Below are 16,821 nucleotides of genomic sequence, written 5' to 3'. Positions count from 1 at the left end.
AGGACCACGTTTCCCTTGAAAGCTCGAGGGAAAAATCCTTCCTCACCTCTTCCCAGCTTCCGGGGCATGCTCTTAATCCCTGGAGCTCCTTGACTCGTAGCTTCATCCCTCCAACCTCTGCCCCATCTTCTCTGGGCATCTCTCGATATCTCTGTCTCCCTCTCTGTTCTCTCAGGAAGATACTTGTCACTGGATTTAGGACTCCCTGTCATCAAGGGCCACCTCATCTTAACTAATCACATCTGTAAGCAAGGCCGCAGTCTGTGGTTCCGGGTGGACGTGAGTTTTGCAGAGGACGATATTCAGCTTCCTACAAACGCATTCCACTCTCACTAAGGCTAGGCACTGTCCTCATGCTTCGCAGATGTTAACTCCTTTGATCTTCATGGCAATGCCAGGGACCAGGAACTATTATTATCCCCATTTACAGACGAGGAAACCGAGGCCCTGGGAGGTAAAGTGACCTGCCCAAGCTCACACAGCAGTGAGTTCTACAGACACTGTCTGGCTCCTGAGTCTGTACTGTCGTTCAATACCAAATGCCACCTTTCCCAGCAACTCCACTTCCCAACCGAGGGACCCAGGCAAGTCACTTCACGGAGACTTAAATCCTCTGTCTGTAAAGGGGACAAACAGCATCTACTTCATGAGGCTGCTGTGGGGATTCAGTTCAATCCTGTGGCCCATGTAAAGTGCTTGGTGCCAGAATAGCACATGACAGATGCTTAGTGAGTAGAAGCTGTTGTTATAATTCTCTATAATTTGCAAGGACGAGGAGGAGCTGGAGGGTGAGAGAAGGAACATTGGGACAGGATGCCTGGGTTCTAGTGCTGGCTCTGCCATTGAGTTCCCTGTGGTCTCTGGTATGTCACTTCCTCCCCTTGGGCCTCAGTTTTCTCATGTGAGAAGTGGCCCAATCAGGTCCACCTGCTGGACACAGGGGCGTGAGGTCTGGGTGGAAGGAACCAGTAGGAAAAGGCCAGATGTTGCTGGTTCTCTCCATCCTCATGTGCCCCAGTGACAGGTGGGAAACCGTGGAGAAGCCTTTCTGGGGGCTGGCACACCTGGGCCCCATTGTGTTTGGCCAATGCCTCTTCTGAAACAACCACTCTGGCCTTTTGGTCTCACTGGCCCTGGCCAGGTTACAGGGATCGATCAGAGCTGGCCTTGGGGCCCTGATTGGTCCCAGTTGAGCAGGGTAAATACCAAGGTCACCTACAGGCCTCAGTCCACAGTCCTGAGAAGGGAGGTGGTGGCCCCTCTGTTGTCAAATCAAGCCCTGAGAGACCCCCAACGCAGAGGAGCCCAGAGCCATGCAGAGTCCTGGGACCCTGCTCCTGCTGCTGGCCGCCTGCCTGGCCGTGAGTGCTGACCCTGTACTACCACCTGACGACATCCAAGTGCAGGAAAACTTTGATATCTCTCGGGTAAGGCTGCCTCATGGGCAGTGGTCGTGGGGTTGGGTATCCAAACAGCTTGCTGGGCAAGTCTGGCTTGTCTTGGGATCTCAGTCTCCCTGCCTGGAATTTCAGTGGTCAGTCCCCAGAAGGCCCTTCCTGCTCAGACCGTCTGGGAGTCTGGGCTTCTTTGAGCAACGACTCTATCCTCCGCCATTCTGTAGGACTCGCTCACCTGATGTTGTATGAGTAAAACAACCTCACATTCTGTGGTCCTTGTGGGCTCCCAGAGGAGTCACAGCTTTGATGGGAACCCACCCCAGAGAGGACTTTGTCCTGTGGGTGGCCCCCCAACATCCTCCACAGGCACCTGGCTTTCTGAGAGTCCCCCAGCCCTACAGCATCTCTCTGCTAACTCGTCCTGGGTCCTCTGCTCAGGCCCAGGTCTGGCTGTGGATAGAGGCCTGGGGAGGCACAGGGTGGGCATGTGCCCAGTGGCTTTGGGGCTCTGATGAAGGCTTATGGGAAGAAAGAGGGCAGAACAGAGATCAGGGCTGGGGGCATCAGACCTTGAGCATAGGGAGAGCCCAAAGCAGGGCCTGTTGCTGTGGGTGTAGGGTCCCAGGGCTGCCTCCTGCCCCAGCTCTGCCCTGAATCAGAGGGTGGCCTGGAGTAGGATGGGGCTCACAGACCCTTCTAGCTGTGGTGTCATATGCACTTTGTTTACTTTTAGGGATGGGGCAGTGTTGGGGTGGTTGGGGAGCCACATAGGCCCATCCTGCAGGAACTGGGAGGCTCTTTTAGCTCTCTGGCTCCCATGTCAGAAGAAGGAGGCAGCAGGTCTATCCTGAATGGTCCCTCCATGTTCATTACACTTGAGATACTTCCAAATGTGGGCTGTGGGCTGCCTTGTGAGGCAGTGAGCATCCCGTCACTGGAGGAGTACAAGACAGGACTCCAGTCTTGGGAGCAATAGCTGGGGATCTTCGGTAGATCCCACATCTCAGGAGAGTGAGGCCTTCTGTGGACCACCTTCCTCGTTAAGCTCACTGTGATGCGTGTAACTCTACCCTGGGGGCTCTGACTTCCCTCCAGGATATGTGCCCTTTAGTTAGCCAGGAAACAGTATCACTTAAAAGGATGCGTCACAGGGTGGGGAGTGGGTTGGGGGTGTGAGGGGGGCACACATCAGCCAAGTCTTCTTTGAGGGCTGAGGCAAACCCAGATTCCCAGATCTTGTGGCTGCCTCCTAGTTCTACGGGAAATGGTACAATGTGGCCATTGGCTCCACCTGCCCTTGGCTGAAGAGGATCAAGGACCGGATGACCACGAGCACACTGGTGCTGGGAGAGGGGTTGACGGAGGCGGAGATCAGCATGACCAGCACACACTGGCGGTGAGTGTGGGCTGGGACACCGAGAGGAACGGAGCCCCTTCTCTCGCCCATATCCTGCAAAGTTCCAGATCTCTGCTTCTAGTTGAGACCTTGCCTCTCAGCCCCAGGCCCCGCTAGAGTCCTTCACACAGGTGGCCCTTTTAAGGGCCCTGTCCATACCTCAAGAGCAGTGGCCCAACACGATGCCTGTTTTGCAACCTGCTTCTCCTCCTTGGGCAATCCTTAGCTCAGAACGGGCACTTCTGCCTCCCAGGGATCCCTGGACTCCTCTCTAATCTTTTCCCACCTCTAATCTTGAATCTTTCACCCAATCCATTCCTTACCCAGCAACCAGAAAGACCTTCTGAAAAGTCAAATCTGCTCAAGACCCTTCTATGGCTCCCTATTGTCCTGGGAGTAAGATTCAAACCTCTTGATATAGGTTCCAGGCCACTCCCTGCCTCCCTGGGCTGATTCTTGTGGATCCTTCAGAACTCAGGTTCCACCACCTCCAGGAAGCCTTCCTGGGTTCCCAGGTTCAGATTACATGTCCTTCCTTGTGCTGTTAGAGCATCTCATGCTCCCCTCCCTGGGGCACTTATGCTGTTTGTGTCTGCTGGCCTGCTTGCCCCAGGCCATCGTGAGCTCTGTGAGGGGCCAGGACTTGTCTTGCTCTCCTGTGTGTCCCAGGCATGTAGCACAGAGCTTGGCAAAATAAATGTGAGTTGGATGAACAGTAACCTCTGTAACAATAGTAGCTAATAGGTATATGGTGCTTACTGTCAGCTCTTTTCATTTGGTGTTCATTTGATCCTGACAACAACCATGTGAGGTAGAAATCATCAGTATCCATTTTGTAGGTGAGGAAATGGGAGCAAGAGAGACACAGAATGAGAAATGAATGAATGCATTAATTCATCACTCTAACTCCCTGTGCCTCAGTCTAATGGGCAGATTTGACTAAGGAAGGAGATTTTAGGGCCCTGTGGCTAAGAAAATGGCATAGATTTGTCCCCTTTTCTCTGACCCTCTGTTCCCTCACATGAAAAGTGAGTGAGAATTAAATGAGATTTGGAAATATCATTACAAATGTTAATTTCCAAATTGAAAAGCAAACAAAACCAAAAAACCAACTGAGACATTTAGAAAGAGCCCCATAGATGGGTCAGAGGACCACAGGCTCTCCTGGAAGTGACTTGCCCTTTGGTTTGCTTATTTCCAGGAAAGGTGTCTGTGAGGAGATCTCTGGGGCTTATGAGAAAACAAGCACTGATGGGAAGTTTCTCTATCACAAGCCCAGTAAGTACGGTGGAAGGAGGCGTCCATGTTGTCACCTTTGCTCAAAGATACCTTGATGTCCTCAGCTCTCTCTGCTTCTGTAACCTTTCCTCCCATTTAGCTGAGATGCCATCTGGTCTTCTCCTAAATAGCAGTTCTTCCTCCTTCCCCTCCTCCTCACCTCCTCCCTCTCTGTCTCCCTTCTGCCCCCAGCCTCAGCACGTGCACTCAGAACAGGGTGATGGTGCTCACCTCACCAGTCTTCATGTCTTGTTAGGCATCTTCAATGATAAAAATGGACTAAACATCTACCACGTACAGTGTGCATGGTACCAAGAAGCATTTGTATATGAACCTGTTCATTAACTCAGCACGTGTTTGTTGAATATGCTCTATGTGCCGAATAATTGTGTTAGGGACGAAAATATGGATGTTGGGTAGCGCCTGTGGCTCAGTGGGTAGGGCGCCAGCCCCATATACCGAGGGTGGCAGGTTTGAACTTGGCCCCGGCCAAACTGCCACAACAACAACAACAAAAAGAATAGCTGGGCATTGTGGCGGATGCCTGCAGTCCCAGCTACTTGGGAGGCTGAGGCAAGAGAGTTGCCTGAGTCCAGAAGTTGGAGGTTGCTGTGAGCTGTGATGCCACGGCACTCTACCAAGGGCAATAAGGTGAGATTCTGTCTCTAAAAAAATGAATAAATAAATAAATAAAAGAAAACATGAATCTTTGGCTAGATGGATGAATGGACAAAAAGTGATTGAACAAGTAAAATGGATTGGTAAATATATATGTGGATAAACACATGTGGATACATTGGTGGATTGACAGGGGAAAGAAGGGAGGAAGGGAGATGGATTGATGAATGGAGGTGGATAGAATGATGGTGAATTGGTTAATAATGAATATATGGAAGAGATAGATGGGTGGGCAGAGAGAGAGACTAAAGATGGATGAATGGTCAAATGGTTAGACGGAAGGGATGGGCAGATAGATGATGGGTGAAGGAATGAAGCAGGGATGAACAGGTGCTGGGTCTCCAGCTAGAAGAGCCTTCAGCCCTGATCCCTTCGGTCTGCCTGCATGTCTGTGCAGAATGGAACATAACCATGGAGTCCTACGTGGTCCACACCAACTATGATGAATATGCCATTTTGCTGACCAAGAAATTCAGCCGCCGCCACGGGCCCACCATGACCGCCAAGCTCTATGGTAATGTCCTATAACTAGGTGAGCCCGTCAGAACCAGGGGTGGGAGGAGACCACTGATCTCTGCTCAGTGGAATGGACAGGAGCAGGCAGTTTTGCTTTTTCCTTCTTAGGAAACTCCAGTTAGGGTGAAGGTACAAGCATTGGCTGTGCCTGGAGAGGGAGTAGATCTGAGTTTCCCATTTAAGGTGGAATCTTCTTGTTTTGATCTGTAAAATTCCAGACCCAGAGAATTCCAGAGCCTCCATGCCCTTAAAAGATTCAGTGGGCAGAGCCTTGTGTAAGGACACAGGAGGCCCTGGTTGGAGCCCAGGAGGGACCCCGCTTCCTCCCTGGGAGCCTATCTTTCTGGAAGTATTTCAAGATTGAACTGGCTCAACAGTTTTCAAACTTTCCCTAAATGAAAATCACTGGGAAAAACTGTCCCAGGCCCTGCAGGCCCAGGCGCCTGGTGTTCTATGTGTCTTCTCTGCTTTCCTCTTGCAGGGCGGGAGCCACAGCTGAGGGAAAGCCTCCTGCAGGACTTCAGAGCGGTCGCCCAGGGTGTGGGCATCCCTGATAACTCCATTTTCACCTTGGCTAACAGAGGTACATGGCACCCAGCCCATCTTTATGGCCCTCAGAGACTATCCCAGGTCCTGGGTCTTTACTGTAATCCTGTGAGATAAACAGGGACCCCAGCCCCACCTTCATTCTTTGTAGGATAATCAGGAAGCCGCTGGATTTGCTCTAAGTTTCACAGCTGGTACCTGGCAGGGCCGGGACTAGAATCAATTCAGTCTATTGTTGGGTGTCTCAGGGAGGTTGTATTTGGAATCCATAGGTACCTCTTAGGAGGCAACAGAGCATGTGGTCTGGAGTCAGGCTCCTGGGTTCAAACAGCTGTGTGGCTGCTGGTTAGTCAGCCTCTCAGAGCCTCATTTTCCTCATCTGTAAAATGGGGATAACAATGCCTCTCTTATGAGTTACTGTGAGGAGCCAAGGAGATGAAGCCCTGTGCCTAGTAAGTGCTCCATAAATGTTAGCTCTTGCAGTTCTTGTGATGATGCTGAGGAAATAATGCTGCTGGGGCAGGGTGGGGTGAACAGATGGTAGTCAGGGTGCATCCACCAGTCTGTTGCTTTTCCTGTGAATATCCTTGAGCAAGTCCCCATTCATGAGGTGGTGGCTGATGGCCCAGACCTGTCCCTGCACAATGCCTGCCTGACTCTGTAAAAGAAACAAATCTGGGCCTCAGGTTGCCCCAGAGCTTCGTCTTCTTATTCACTCCTGTCTCCTGTCCTTTGACCTAGGTGAATGTGTCCCCGGGGAGCGAGAACCAGAGCCCACCCCACCCACTGTGAGTACCTCACTGCTACCCAGGGATCCTGCACACTGGGTTTTGGTCAGCCCCGCTCAGGTCCTGGCGTGGTGGGGGTGGAGTAATTTGAGAGGGCTGAGTGCAGGTAGTGTCAGGCATGAGTTTTAAAGGCAGGCCCACCTGCACTCAATCTTGATTCTGCCCCTGGGCAGGCTGCTTCCCCATCTGGACCTCACTTTTCTCACCTTTGAAATGGGATAAACGCTTAACTTCTGGGGTTGTGCTAGTATTTAGTGACATGTAGAAAAACGCTGAGCATAGTGCCTAAAAATACCTAAAAGAAACGAAACACTTAATAATGAAATAATAATACTCGATATGTGAAAATAAAGTCAACTGATTTCCTTAAACAACAGCAAACTTGAGAATAAGCAGCTTCTCAAACCATCTCATCTCCTGTGCTGCCTTCTCATCTTCTGGGCTTCCTTATTCTTTTACTTTCCCACCTTTTGCTGTATCGATTCATTCTTCTTTCTCTGATTATTTGGAAGTCATAGATCCTAATTTATTCTACTCATGTGTGTATGCATATGTATATATGTATATGCGTCTGTGTATGTATGTGTATATTAACATATGTAATATTTATTTAGAAACATACCCTCCAAATTGAAAATCCACAAAAAAAGCAAAAAAGAAAAAAGACAAAATGTCCTTATTCCAAAGTAGAACTAATACTACTAACATATTATGTAGTTGCTCCTATATTTTTAAAGAAAAATGACCGCTGATTTTATACAACTAACACATGCTTATTGGAAAGAACTAAAACAATGCAGGAATGCGTAAAGATAAGTAAAATATTTTTTAAACTCTCACCACCCCAAAACTATTAGCATTCATCATTCCAGGAATCTTGACATATATGTAGATAAAAGGACAGACAGAAGAAAAGGATAAATGTACAGAAATATTTAGAGCTATACTGTTACTAAGTGGGATTATTTTGTAGATGCTATCTTTAATTTTTAAAAGTACTTATAGTTTTATTCAAATTTTTATTAAAAAGAACTGGACCCCCAATATTCTTGAGCCTCAGGTCTGGGCCATCAGCCACCACTTTCTTGAACCTCAAATATTTTTTTATCACGAGAGGTTTATGTCCTAAAGATTCTTCTAAAATAAGTCCAGGCTGTGAAGAGATATTTAAGAGACTGGCATAGCTATATATCCATTTAATGAATATGTTTATTGCCTCCATGATTTGAAAGATAGACATGAGGGTTCTCAAACTTTGTTCCCGCCCCTCTTCCGTTGGTCATTTACATTGTCCTGATTGGTGCAATTCCCATCTCTTCTGTCAAAATCTGTAGAGTCTTATTGTAGTAGTTGTGTATTTTGCTGGATTTTACATTCACTTTTACTAAACATAGTTTCCGAGTTATTCATTTTTATTTCTTAACCACTGCCATTTCTTTGCCACATGGTGTTTCTGCGGAAGGTTCGTGGGTGTTTTAATTCATGAATTCTTCCATTATTTGACACCGTCCATACCGCACAGTGTGGTAGTTTGAGTGTAGTAGTTTCAAGTCATGACCTTGGAACTTTGGATATGTTGCTCCGTTATTCTCAAGCACCAATTACTGCTTTGAAAACCCTGAGCCCAGTGTGATATTTCTTCTCCTTGTAGACAATTTATTTCTTATGCCCAGATGCCTGGGAAAATGATCACTAAAGATAGCGTCTTAACCAGGACATGTATTGGTGTTGAAAATTCAATACAAAAATTTCCTGGAATACAACATGCTCTTTCCATATGCAGATTACATTTCTTCTGTATGTATTTAAGGGAAATTTCTTACGCTCTTCCATTGGCTTCATCTCCCATTCTCTTTGTTGGGTTTTACTACCTTAGGAACATTTATTCTCTCATCCCGGTGCATCTTTGTCTTCCACATCTACTGGTTTCTCCACAATTGCTTTCGACTCTTTGTCTGTTTCATCTGCATTCATTGAGATTATCAGTGGCTTTTCTTTAATGATAGTCATTCTATTTTAGCAGTCATTCTGTTCTTACTATTTCTAATTTACTCCTTCTGAATTTATGTTATGTTGTTTCTCAATTTATCTGTGTAGACCTGGATTCACTCTTCATCTTATTCTGTTGTTTTAGCATTTCATCTTTGAGCCTTCTCTTGAAATTAGTATGTTCTGCTTAAGTAGCTCTATAGCTTGGAGCCATTGAGGCATTTCCTTCTGTTCTTTAAGTTCTGTTTTCTCCTGGTATCACAGGATAAAGAGCTGTGAGGGGCAGGCAGGCAGGCAGGATTGGGCACAGGGAGAAGTGGAGCTGTGATGAAGTCAGGATACCTTAGCCAACTCTGCAGGTACCTCTGAAGCGGGGACAACACTTCAGAGTTGTCCCAAGATGGTCCAAAGGGGTAGGACCTTAATTCCATCACGTTGATCAGACTGAGGAGGGAGAGTGAACTGGGTAAAATGTGTCCTTTAGCAGAGGTAGTCTCCAAATGGGCTGACCTCTAGGGCCATCTGACAGCAGAACTTCCAGCAGCTGAAGCCCATCACAGAGGTGAAATCTAGGCAGTTTATGTCAGTGCTCAGCACAGTTGGGCTCTTACCTTTGTTCACTTTATTTTTTTATTCACTTCCGAGGTGGTTTAGTTTCCCTGCCAGTTTTCTTTAGTTTGCCCCTGTACAGTCAGCTGTATCCAGACTGCTGATATGGTGGGGAGGAAGTGTCATTTATCCTTGGCCCTCTTCCACCAAATTTGAGTCTAATCCCAATTCCCCTCCCCCCAAACCCATCCTTACTTTAGTATAAAGTCTGGGTATTTTGTGTTCATCTACCTTTATGAATTCCAAAGGAATGGTGAAAGGGCATGGCTGAAAAGCTGCCCCAAGGTGTACCATGTGGGTCCTAAAGCCGTATGTATTAATTTTCTAGGGCTGCCATAACAAAGTTCCACAGACTGGGAGTTTACATGACATAAATTTATTATTTCATAGTTCTGGAGGCCAGAAGTTCAAGATCAAGGTGTTGGAAGGGTGGGCTCCTTTTGAGGGCTATGAGAAAGACTCCATTCCATACGTCTCCCCTGGCTGCTGGTGGTTTGCTGGCAGTGGTTTTCCTTGGTTTGTAGAACCATCACCCCAACTGCTACCTTCATCTTCACATGGCATTATTAGAGTATACATGTCTCTGTGTGAAAATTTCCCCTTTTTATAAGGACACCATTCATATTGCATTAGGCTCCACCCTAATGACCTCATCTTAATTACAACCCTATTTCAAAATAAGGTCACCTTCTGAAGTATTGGGAGTTATGACTCCAGTATATGAATGGGGGGGGCACAATTCAGTTCATGACATCCTTCCTCTGCTTCTCTTTTAAAGGACTGCTAAATATCCTATATAAGGCTCATGTCTGTTTGGGGGTATTGTGATATACATCTGTCCAGTGGCAAAATAGCCTGGAGCATTAGACTGTGTAGCCCCAGAACATTCACTTCCATTAGACTTGAACCCTAGTCTACTTTGCCTTTTTACCCTTTCTCCCCAGAAGCCATTTTCACTACTTTGTCAGGAAAGGAAAAGATGGGGTGCCCCTCAGTTTTCTTCTCTCTGGATTTGGAAGTACTAGGAAGAATTCTAACTCTGATGACATACCTGTCCTGGAGATTGGAGAGTAATTAACGGTTAAGAGCTATACCCTGCTGAAGCATTCTTTTACTTCCAGAATGTTTTGTTTCTTTTCTTGATTGCCAGTTTTAAAATTTTGGGGTTTAAATTATGACCTTTTTGTTTGTTTAAATGATATTGATCAGAATTTGGGGGCTGTGTTTTTAAAATTTTTTGCTAAGTATTGGGGAGAGTTTTTGTTTATTTTGTTTTTTAAGACAGAGTCTTGCTTGCCCAGGCTAGAGTGCCAGGTATCAGCCTAGCTCACAGCAACCTCAAACTCCTAGACTCAAGTGATCTTCCTGCCTCAATCTCCCAAGTATCTGGGACTATAGGCACCCACCACAACACCCAGCTATTGTTTCCTATTGTTAGTAGAGACAGGGTCTTGCTTTTGCTCAGGCTGGTCTCTAACTCCTGAGCTCAAGTAATCCTCCTGCCTCAGCTTCCCAGAGTGCTCGGCATGAAAATTTCTTTGTTGTTGTTCTTGTTTTCTAAAGATAGGGTCTCCTTGTGCCACTCAGGCTGGAGTATAGTTTGAGGCACTGCAGCCTCAAACTCCTGGGTTCAAGCAATCCTCCTGCCTCAGCTTCCTGAGTAGCTGGGATTATAGGTACAAACTTAGAAAGAACTTTTGAAAAGAGTTTCCATCTGTTATCTTAATACAGATCTCAAATAAATCTATATTTCTTTATCAATGTCAAGAATGAAACAATGACTCCTCCTACAAAGGACATAAATATAGCACACCTGTATTTCTGTTTCTGTTTATTTTTATCCTTTTATGTTTCTTTTTTTTTTTTTTTTTTTGAGACAGAGCCTCAAGCTGTCCCCCTGGGCAGAGTGCCGTGGCATTACAGCTCACAGCAACCTCCAACTCCTGGGCTCAAGCGAGTCTCCTGCCTCCACCTCCCAAGTAGCTGGGACCACAGGCGCCCGCCACAACGCCCGGCTATTTTTTGGTTGCAGCCATCGTTGTTTGGCGGGTCCGGGCTGGGGATTCGAACCCGCCACCTTAGGTGTACGTGGCTGGCGCCTTAGCCGGTTGAGCTATAGGCGCCGAGCTATGTTTCTTACGTACCTATTTTTGTGAATAAGATCTGAGATTCTTTCTCTACATTTTTAAAAAGAATTTTCAAATATCTACATTATTAGCAATTATTTTTTAACTCTATATTTTATTTGCTTTATAGCTTTCCACCATTTCTTTGCTATAAGATCTTCAATGTCTAGCATTTAGATTTGTCAATTGGTGGGAATAGCTCTACAAGTAATTTTTGCATGGATGGCAAACTTCTGGACCCTTGCATGGCTGAGTGTCTTTCTGTAGTTATATCACATGATCAACAGCTTGGACCAATGAAGGATCCCTGGGTTACAGCCTTTTCTCTTATAACCCTCAAAATATTGCTCTGAGGCTTTTGTCATTAAATGCTATCATTTACTCTGAGGGCCATCAGGCTCTTTATCCTTAGGAACATCTAAGAAAGAGCTATTCATTGATTTTTTTGTGTGTGTGATTTCCTTTTTCCTTGTTATTGGTGATTCAACTCAGAAAAGTTTTCTTCTTTGATGTCTATATTGATTTCCTCTCCTTCTAGAATCTCTATCATGTGGATTATTTCCTATAGTATCTAAACTGCAGTTTATTATCTCTACTATTAGTTAAATTCAACATGTTTTCTATGTCTGATAATTTTCTTCTTCCATGTGTACATTTCCATCACTGTTACATTGGTGCCTATAATCTTGAATTTCATTGATGGTTTAGTTTTCTCCTGTTACTGTTATCCTGTGTTTTATTTTATGGGGATATTTCTTTAGTTCCATCCAATTCATCTGAGCAGCAGCATCATTTAACTTGTCCCGTGACTTTTCTCCATTCTCCAGCCTCACAAAGGAAAACCTATATGCCATCATCGTGAGATGGGTCTGGCAGAGAGCGAGAGTCCCTGGCAGTTTTCATAGTTTTCAGTTGTACCATAAAAGCATAAAGTTGAAGGTCACTTTAGTTCTAGCATTTTAAGTTCCAGGTCTCACCTGTGAACAGGATGGCTACCTGGTGGCCAGTAGTCCCTGATCATCCCTTCTTTAATTGCCCTGGGACCCCTCCTCTGAGCACCCTATACCCATATACTCTCTTGACAGCTTTGGTAGCCTACCCTGTGCTGTAGTCCTCACCACCATAGCCAGGAGTTAGGGTCAGTCTTGAGGTTCCTTCTTTCTCTCTGGATGGATTTTTCCTTCACAAGCAGCTAATAATAGTCTGGGCAGCCCTTCCTGCAAATGAGTTGTGCCCACACTGTGTCATGCAAAAATGCCTCCACATTTCTAAGAATGCTGTTTTCTCTTGATTTTCAACTCTGGGAGAGATTCTTTTCCATTATTGTATTTCTTTAGGCACTTCAACTGGAAGTTGAATATTGGGTATTGTGATATCTCATAGTTCTGATTTTCATTTCAGTCCAGAAATCTATCCTGTGATGCCCATTCTAGAGTTCAGGTTGATTTGGTGAACAGTCCATTAACCAATCCAGTAGCTGTGCTTCTATCTATACCCTGATTCCCAAAGCAAAGGACCTATTTATATATTCCAGGGATACTAATGAACAGTAGTGATGAGATGCCAGAAACAGCTTCTTCTCTTCTTCTCCCCAGAGGGCCCGGCGGGCTGTGTTACCCCAAGAAGACGAAGGATCAGGGACTGGGCAACTAGTATCCGAGATCACCAAGAAAGAAGGTAATGAACACCTGCCTTTTCACCTTCTCTGCCGTGCTCCAGACAAGGGGCTGATGGTTGGCTCACCCTGGATGTTCTCATCACTGTGACATTTCTTTATCTGTTAGAGACTCAAGGGCTGAGCTGAGAAAAGGCAAAGCAAGTAGCTCACACTGTGCCAGAGCCATGGTGGGAGAGAGGAACATAAGGCTTGGTCCTGAGCTTAGGGACTGTCAGCTCCATTATGAGAAGCTAATCTTTGCCCTGCCTGTGTGACCGTGTGGCATCCTGGCCTTGGCTTCTCATCTAGTCTATGGGGTAACTGCCTGTTGGGCTGACCATCAGCACGTTTTTTTTTTCTTTTTTTTTAAATTTCAGGTTAATATGACGGTATATAGATTAGGTTACATTGTTTGCATTTGTTGTGTTTGTAAGGTAAAGTCTGAATTGTCCTTGAGTCTTTCACCCTAGAGGTGTGCCATATACCCCTACATTAAACCTGTTAGGTGACATCAGTACTCTTGTAGGAGCAAGTGGGGAAGGGCGTAAGGGTTCTCTGTGTAGTTGACACTGTCCATGGACAACTCTCTCTCCAACTGCTCAGCACTCTGTCCGGGCCCTGTGCTAGGCACTGGGGTCACAAGGATAGGCCACTCATGTTGTCTTGGCCCTTTTGGTCTAGTTGGAGAGGAGTCCAAAGAACACAATGGGCCCTAATAGGAGGGTCAGCTAAGGGGCTGGAGGAGCTCAGAGGATGGAGTGGGGATGGGGAGTCCCTGCTGTGGTCAGGCATCCAAGTAGTTTTATGCAGGGAGAGACATTCCAGGGCTGAGGAACAATGAGTACAAAGGCAAGAGAGTGGGACTCAGTGAAGGGGTCAGGAGAGCAGCATTACCAAGAGGTTGGTGATGATATCAACTTCTCTTACAGAATTTGGGGGCAGATAAGACCAACATGGGGGATGGTTGGTCTCTGAGTCACTTCCCACCTCACAGAGTGGAATGAGCATTGGTTCTGGAGACCAAGAGACATGGTTTTGAATCTCAGCTCACTTAACCTCTCTGAGGGTCAGTTTCTTCATCTAGAAATGAGTTGATAATCCTTCCTTTTAGTATAGAGGTGAAAATGAAATGATGTGCCTCACTGATAATAATGCACTGTGCATATTGGGAAGTGCTGCTGTTTCCCTCCCCCAGACTCCTGCCAGCTGGGCTACTCTGCCGGTCCCTGCATGGGGCTGACCAAAAGGTACTTCTACAATGGCACATCCATGGCCTGTGAGACCTTCCAGTATGGTGGCTGTATGGGCAACGGCAACAACTTTGTCTCAGAGAAGGACTGTCTGCAGACCTGCAGAACCGTGGGTGAATATGGGTCCTGCCTCTGTGTATTCTACACCCTGTGACAATGTCCCCACTCAGCAAACTACCTGCCAACTGAAAAGGGAGTTGAGGGTGTTTCCATGATGGAACTCCAGGGCAAGTTTTCTGAAATCACAGAATTCCACATTAGGACATGGAAGGCCCCAGGCAAGTTACTTTTCTTTTTGTGGACCTTAGTTTCCTCACCTGTCAAAGAAGAGACAAGGGTTCTAAACAAGCAGGGTCCCAGCAGCCCCGGATGTGCCCAGTCTATGGTTGCAAGGATGATTGATGGCCTCTTTCTGCCCCACAGCGGCCTGCAATCTGCCCATAGTTCCTGGCCCCTGCCGAGCTTTCAACAAGCTCTGGGCATTTGATGCTGCCCAGGGCAAGTGTGTCCTCTTTGTCTATGGCGGCTGCCAGGGCAACGGCAACAAGTTCTACTCAGAGAAGGAGTGCAAGGAGTACTGTGGTGTCCCTGGTGATGGTAGGAAGCCCTGCGGGGTGCCAGGCTGGGCTAAGGGTCTGGCAAGGTCTACGTGGGAGGGTCCTGTTAGGCTGTGGGGGTCTGCAGAGCTGAGTTCTAGACTCTGTCTGGTGAGCAGCCTATCCATGTTCTGGGCCTCAGCTTCGTATCTGTGAAATAAGGCCAAACCTGAGGCCTTAATTCAGCTGGAACTGGGCATCCGGGGCGTGATAGCCAGGCATGGGTAATGCCATGTGAAGTGGCACTAATGCTGGTGCCACCACATTTATGGCGGCCACATTGAGCAAGTGCCAATTTCAGCTTCAATTTTTTCCTTGTAAAATGGGACAAAGCACCCACTGCCTCCTGGCTGCAGAGGGCCGGGCCCGGAGTTAGTACTCAGCTAATGGCACCTGCTACTAGTAATGACCACACTGAACCAGTGGCAACAATGACAGCATTCCAGGGAACATCAGCCAGTCAAGAGTTCTGTACCTTGATCTTCCCCCTGGAGAATGGCACCTATGGAAAAATAGAAAAGGCAAAAAAATCAGATCATTCTGTGCAATGCCCTGTGGAGATCAGCCCTTCAGCAAGGGTGCCTTCCCTCTCCAGAGCACCTCCCCAATCCTCCATCCCAAGTGTTCCCTCCCTGAGCCTATCTGTGTCCACAGGGGATGAGGACCTGCTGCCGATTCCTGGCTCATCCTGATCCCTGGCTCGTCTGTAAGCTGGAGCTGGCCAGTGTCTGTCCCAGGGCCCCATGCAAGCTGGGGCCAAATGACCTAGGTACAAATAAAAACCAAAAGTCTGTGTTCTGAGTGTCCATTATCATCAAAGTATAAGGTGGTGGGAGTTGGGGGGGGGTACAAAACCGAGGTGGGTATATGGGTACCCCAGCTTTCCATAGCAGTGAGAAAGGTATGGCTGGGACGTAATAGAGCTGTCTTCAGTATGTGAAATTGCTATGCAAATTATGAAACATAAATCACAGTTCTATTTACCGCATAATAGTGTAAAATGGGATAGTTTTGCTTTGTTTGAATAAGGCTAGAAAAGAAAAGAAGATGACACTCTGGGCACTTGTTTCTGAGAGAAGCCTAGCAGGGGTCATGTGACCCAGGGTCAGAAGAAATCATTTTGCTTGTTCTGCCCAGGGAGCTCAGGGCACACAGCCCACAAGGACTTGAAATAACACTCCTGTCCTTTGCCACACCAAATGCCTCTCCAATGTTTTATTTCAACTGTAGCCCAGGTCTCAGATTCAGCTGGCAGGAGATGGAAAGCCTCCGCTCTTTTTCCTTAAGGATCCCTGTGCCCTGGGATCCTTACTCTGGCTTTTTGTCATGGAAGGAGGATGCTCACCAGCATGCCTTCGGGTTATGTCTGGAACCAACCAGGTAGGCCCTTGGCCTGACCTGGCTTCACTTCCCTTGGGAATGAGAGTAGGTGAGCTGTCTGTCCAGGACAGCTCAAGGGCCAAGCTGATCCAAAGACACAACTCCAAGCCTCCAGTTTGCCTATCTGTACTGGATTTACAAACATCTGATTTTAAATCTCTCTTGCCTTCAGAGACAGGTCTTGTCCTGTTACCTGGGTTAGAATGCAGTGGCCTGATTGTAGTTTGTGATTCATAGTTCATAGTTGATTGGGCCTCAAAATCCTAGGCCTAAATAATCCCCCTGCCGCAGCCTCTTAAGTAGCTAGGATGAGTGTGTGCTATGACATCTGGCTAATTTTATAATTTTTTTTTGAGGAGATAGGGTCTTGCTATATTGTCCAAGCTGGTCTTGAACTCCTGGGCTTAAGGGATTCTCCTGTCTCAGCTTCCTGAAGTACGAGGATTAGAGGTGCGAGCTACCACACCTGGCTGATTTGTAATATAAACATCTCTTGCTTGCTGACTGCATCCACCCAGAGCCTCGATGAATGCTGCCCAGCTTTGTGTGCTGAGGAGAGCTAACCCTGGCAGCAGACAACCCATGCAGGGCCCACATTCCTCCAGGTGGTGACTG

General features: G+C 46.9%; 1 protein-coding gene across 1 annotated transcript; it reads left to right on the top strand.

The window, feature by feature from the left end:
* Positions 1 to 1,222: 1,222 nt before the first annotated feature.
* AMBP (alpha-1-microglobulin/bikunin precursor) lies at positions 1,223 to 15,622 on the top strand. The gene is made up of 10 exons (XM_003785395.2): positions 1,223 to 1,427; positions 2,651 to 2,793; positions 3,995 to 4,071; positions 5,147 to 5,263; positions 5,747 to 5,848; positions 6,553 to 6,599; positions 12,919 to 13,000; positions 14,176 to 14,343; positions 14,654 to 14,827; positions 15,481 to 15,622. Exons 1-10 carry the CDS (start codon positions 1,314 to 1,316, stop codon positions 15,516 to 15,518), a joined length of 1,062 nt encoding a protein of 353 aa, XP_003785443.1. The 5' UTR covers positions 1,223 to 1,313; the 3' UTR covers positions 15,519 to 15,622.
* The last annotated feature ends 1,199 nt before the right edge of the window (positions 15,623 to 16,821 follow it).

Source organism: Otolemur garnettii, unplaced genomic scaffold (genome assembly GCF_000181295.1).
Source record: "Otolemur garnettii isolate 467f Iridium unplaced genomic scaffold, OtoGar3 scaffold00014, whole genome shotgun sequence".
NCBI lineage: Eukaryota > Metazoa > Chordata > Mammalia > Primates > Galagidae > Otolemur > Otolemur garnettii.
This window is presented reverse-complemented; position numbering and strand designations above follow the sequence as displayed.

Excerpts from the sequence above, each read along its gene's own strand:
- AMBP (XM_003785395.2), top strand. The coding sequence starts at position 1,314 with ATGCAGAGTCCTGGGACCCTGCTCCTGCTGCTGGCCGCCTGCCTGGCC. Across the intron at positions 4,072-5,146 it reads GTTTCTCTATCACAAGCCCA|AATGGAACATAACCATGGAG; the intron begins GTAAGTACGGTG and ends ATGTCTGTGCAG. Across the intron at positions 14,344-14,653 it reads GCAGACCTGCAGAACCGTGG|CGGCCTGCAATCTGCCCATA; the intron begins GTGAATATGGGT and ends TCTGCCCCACAG.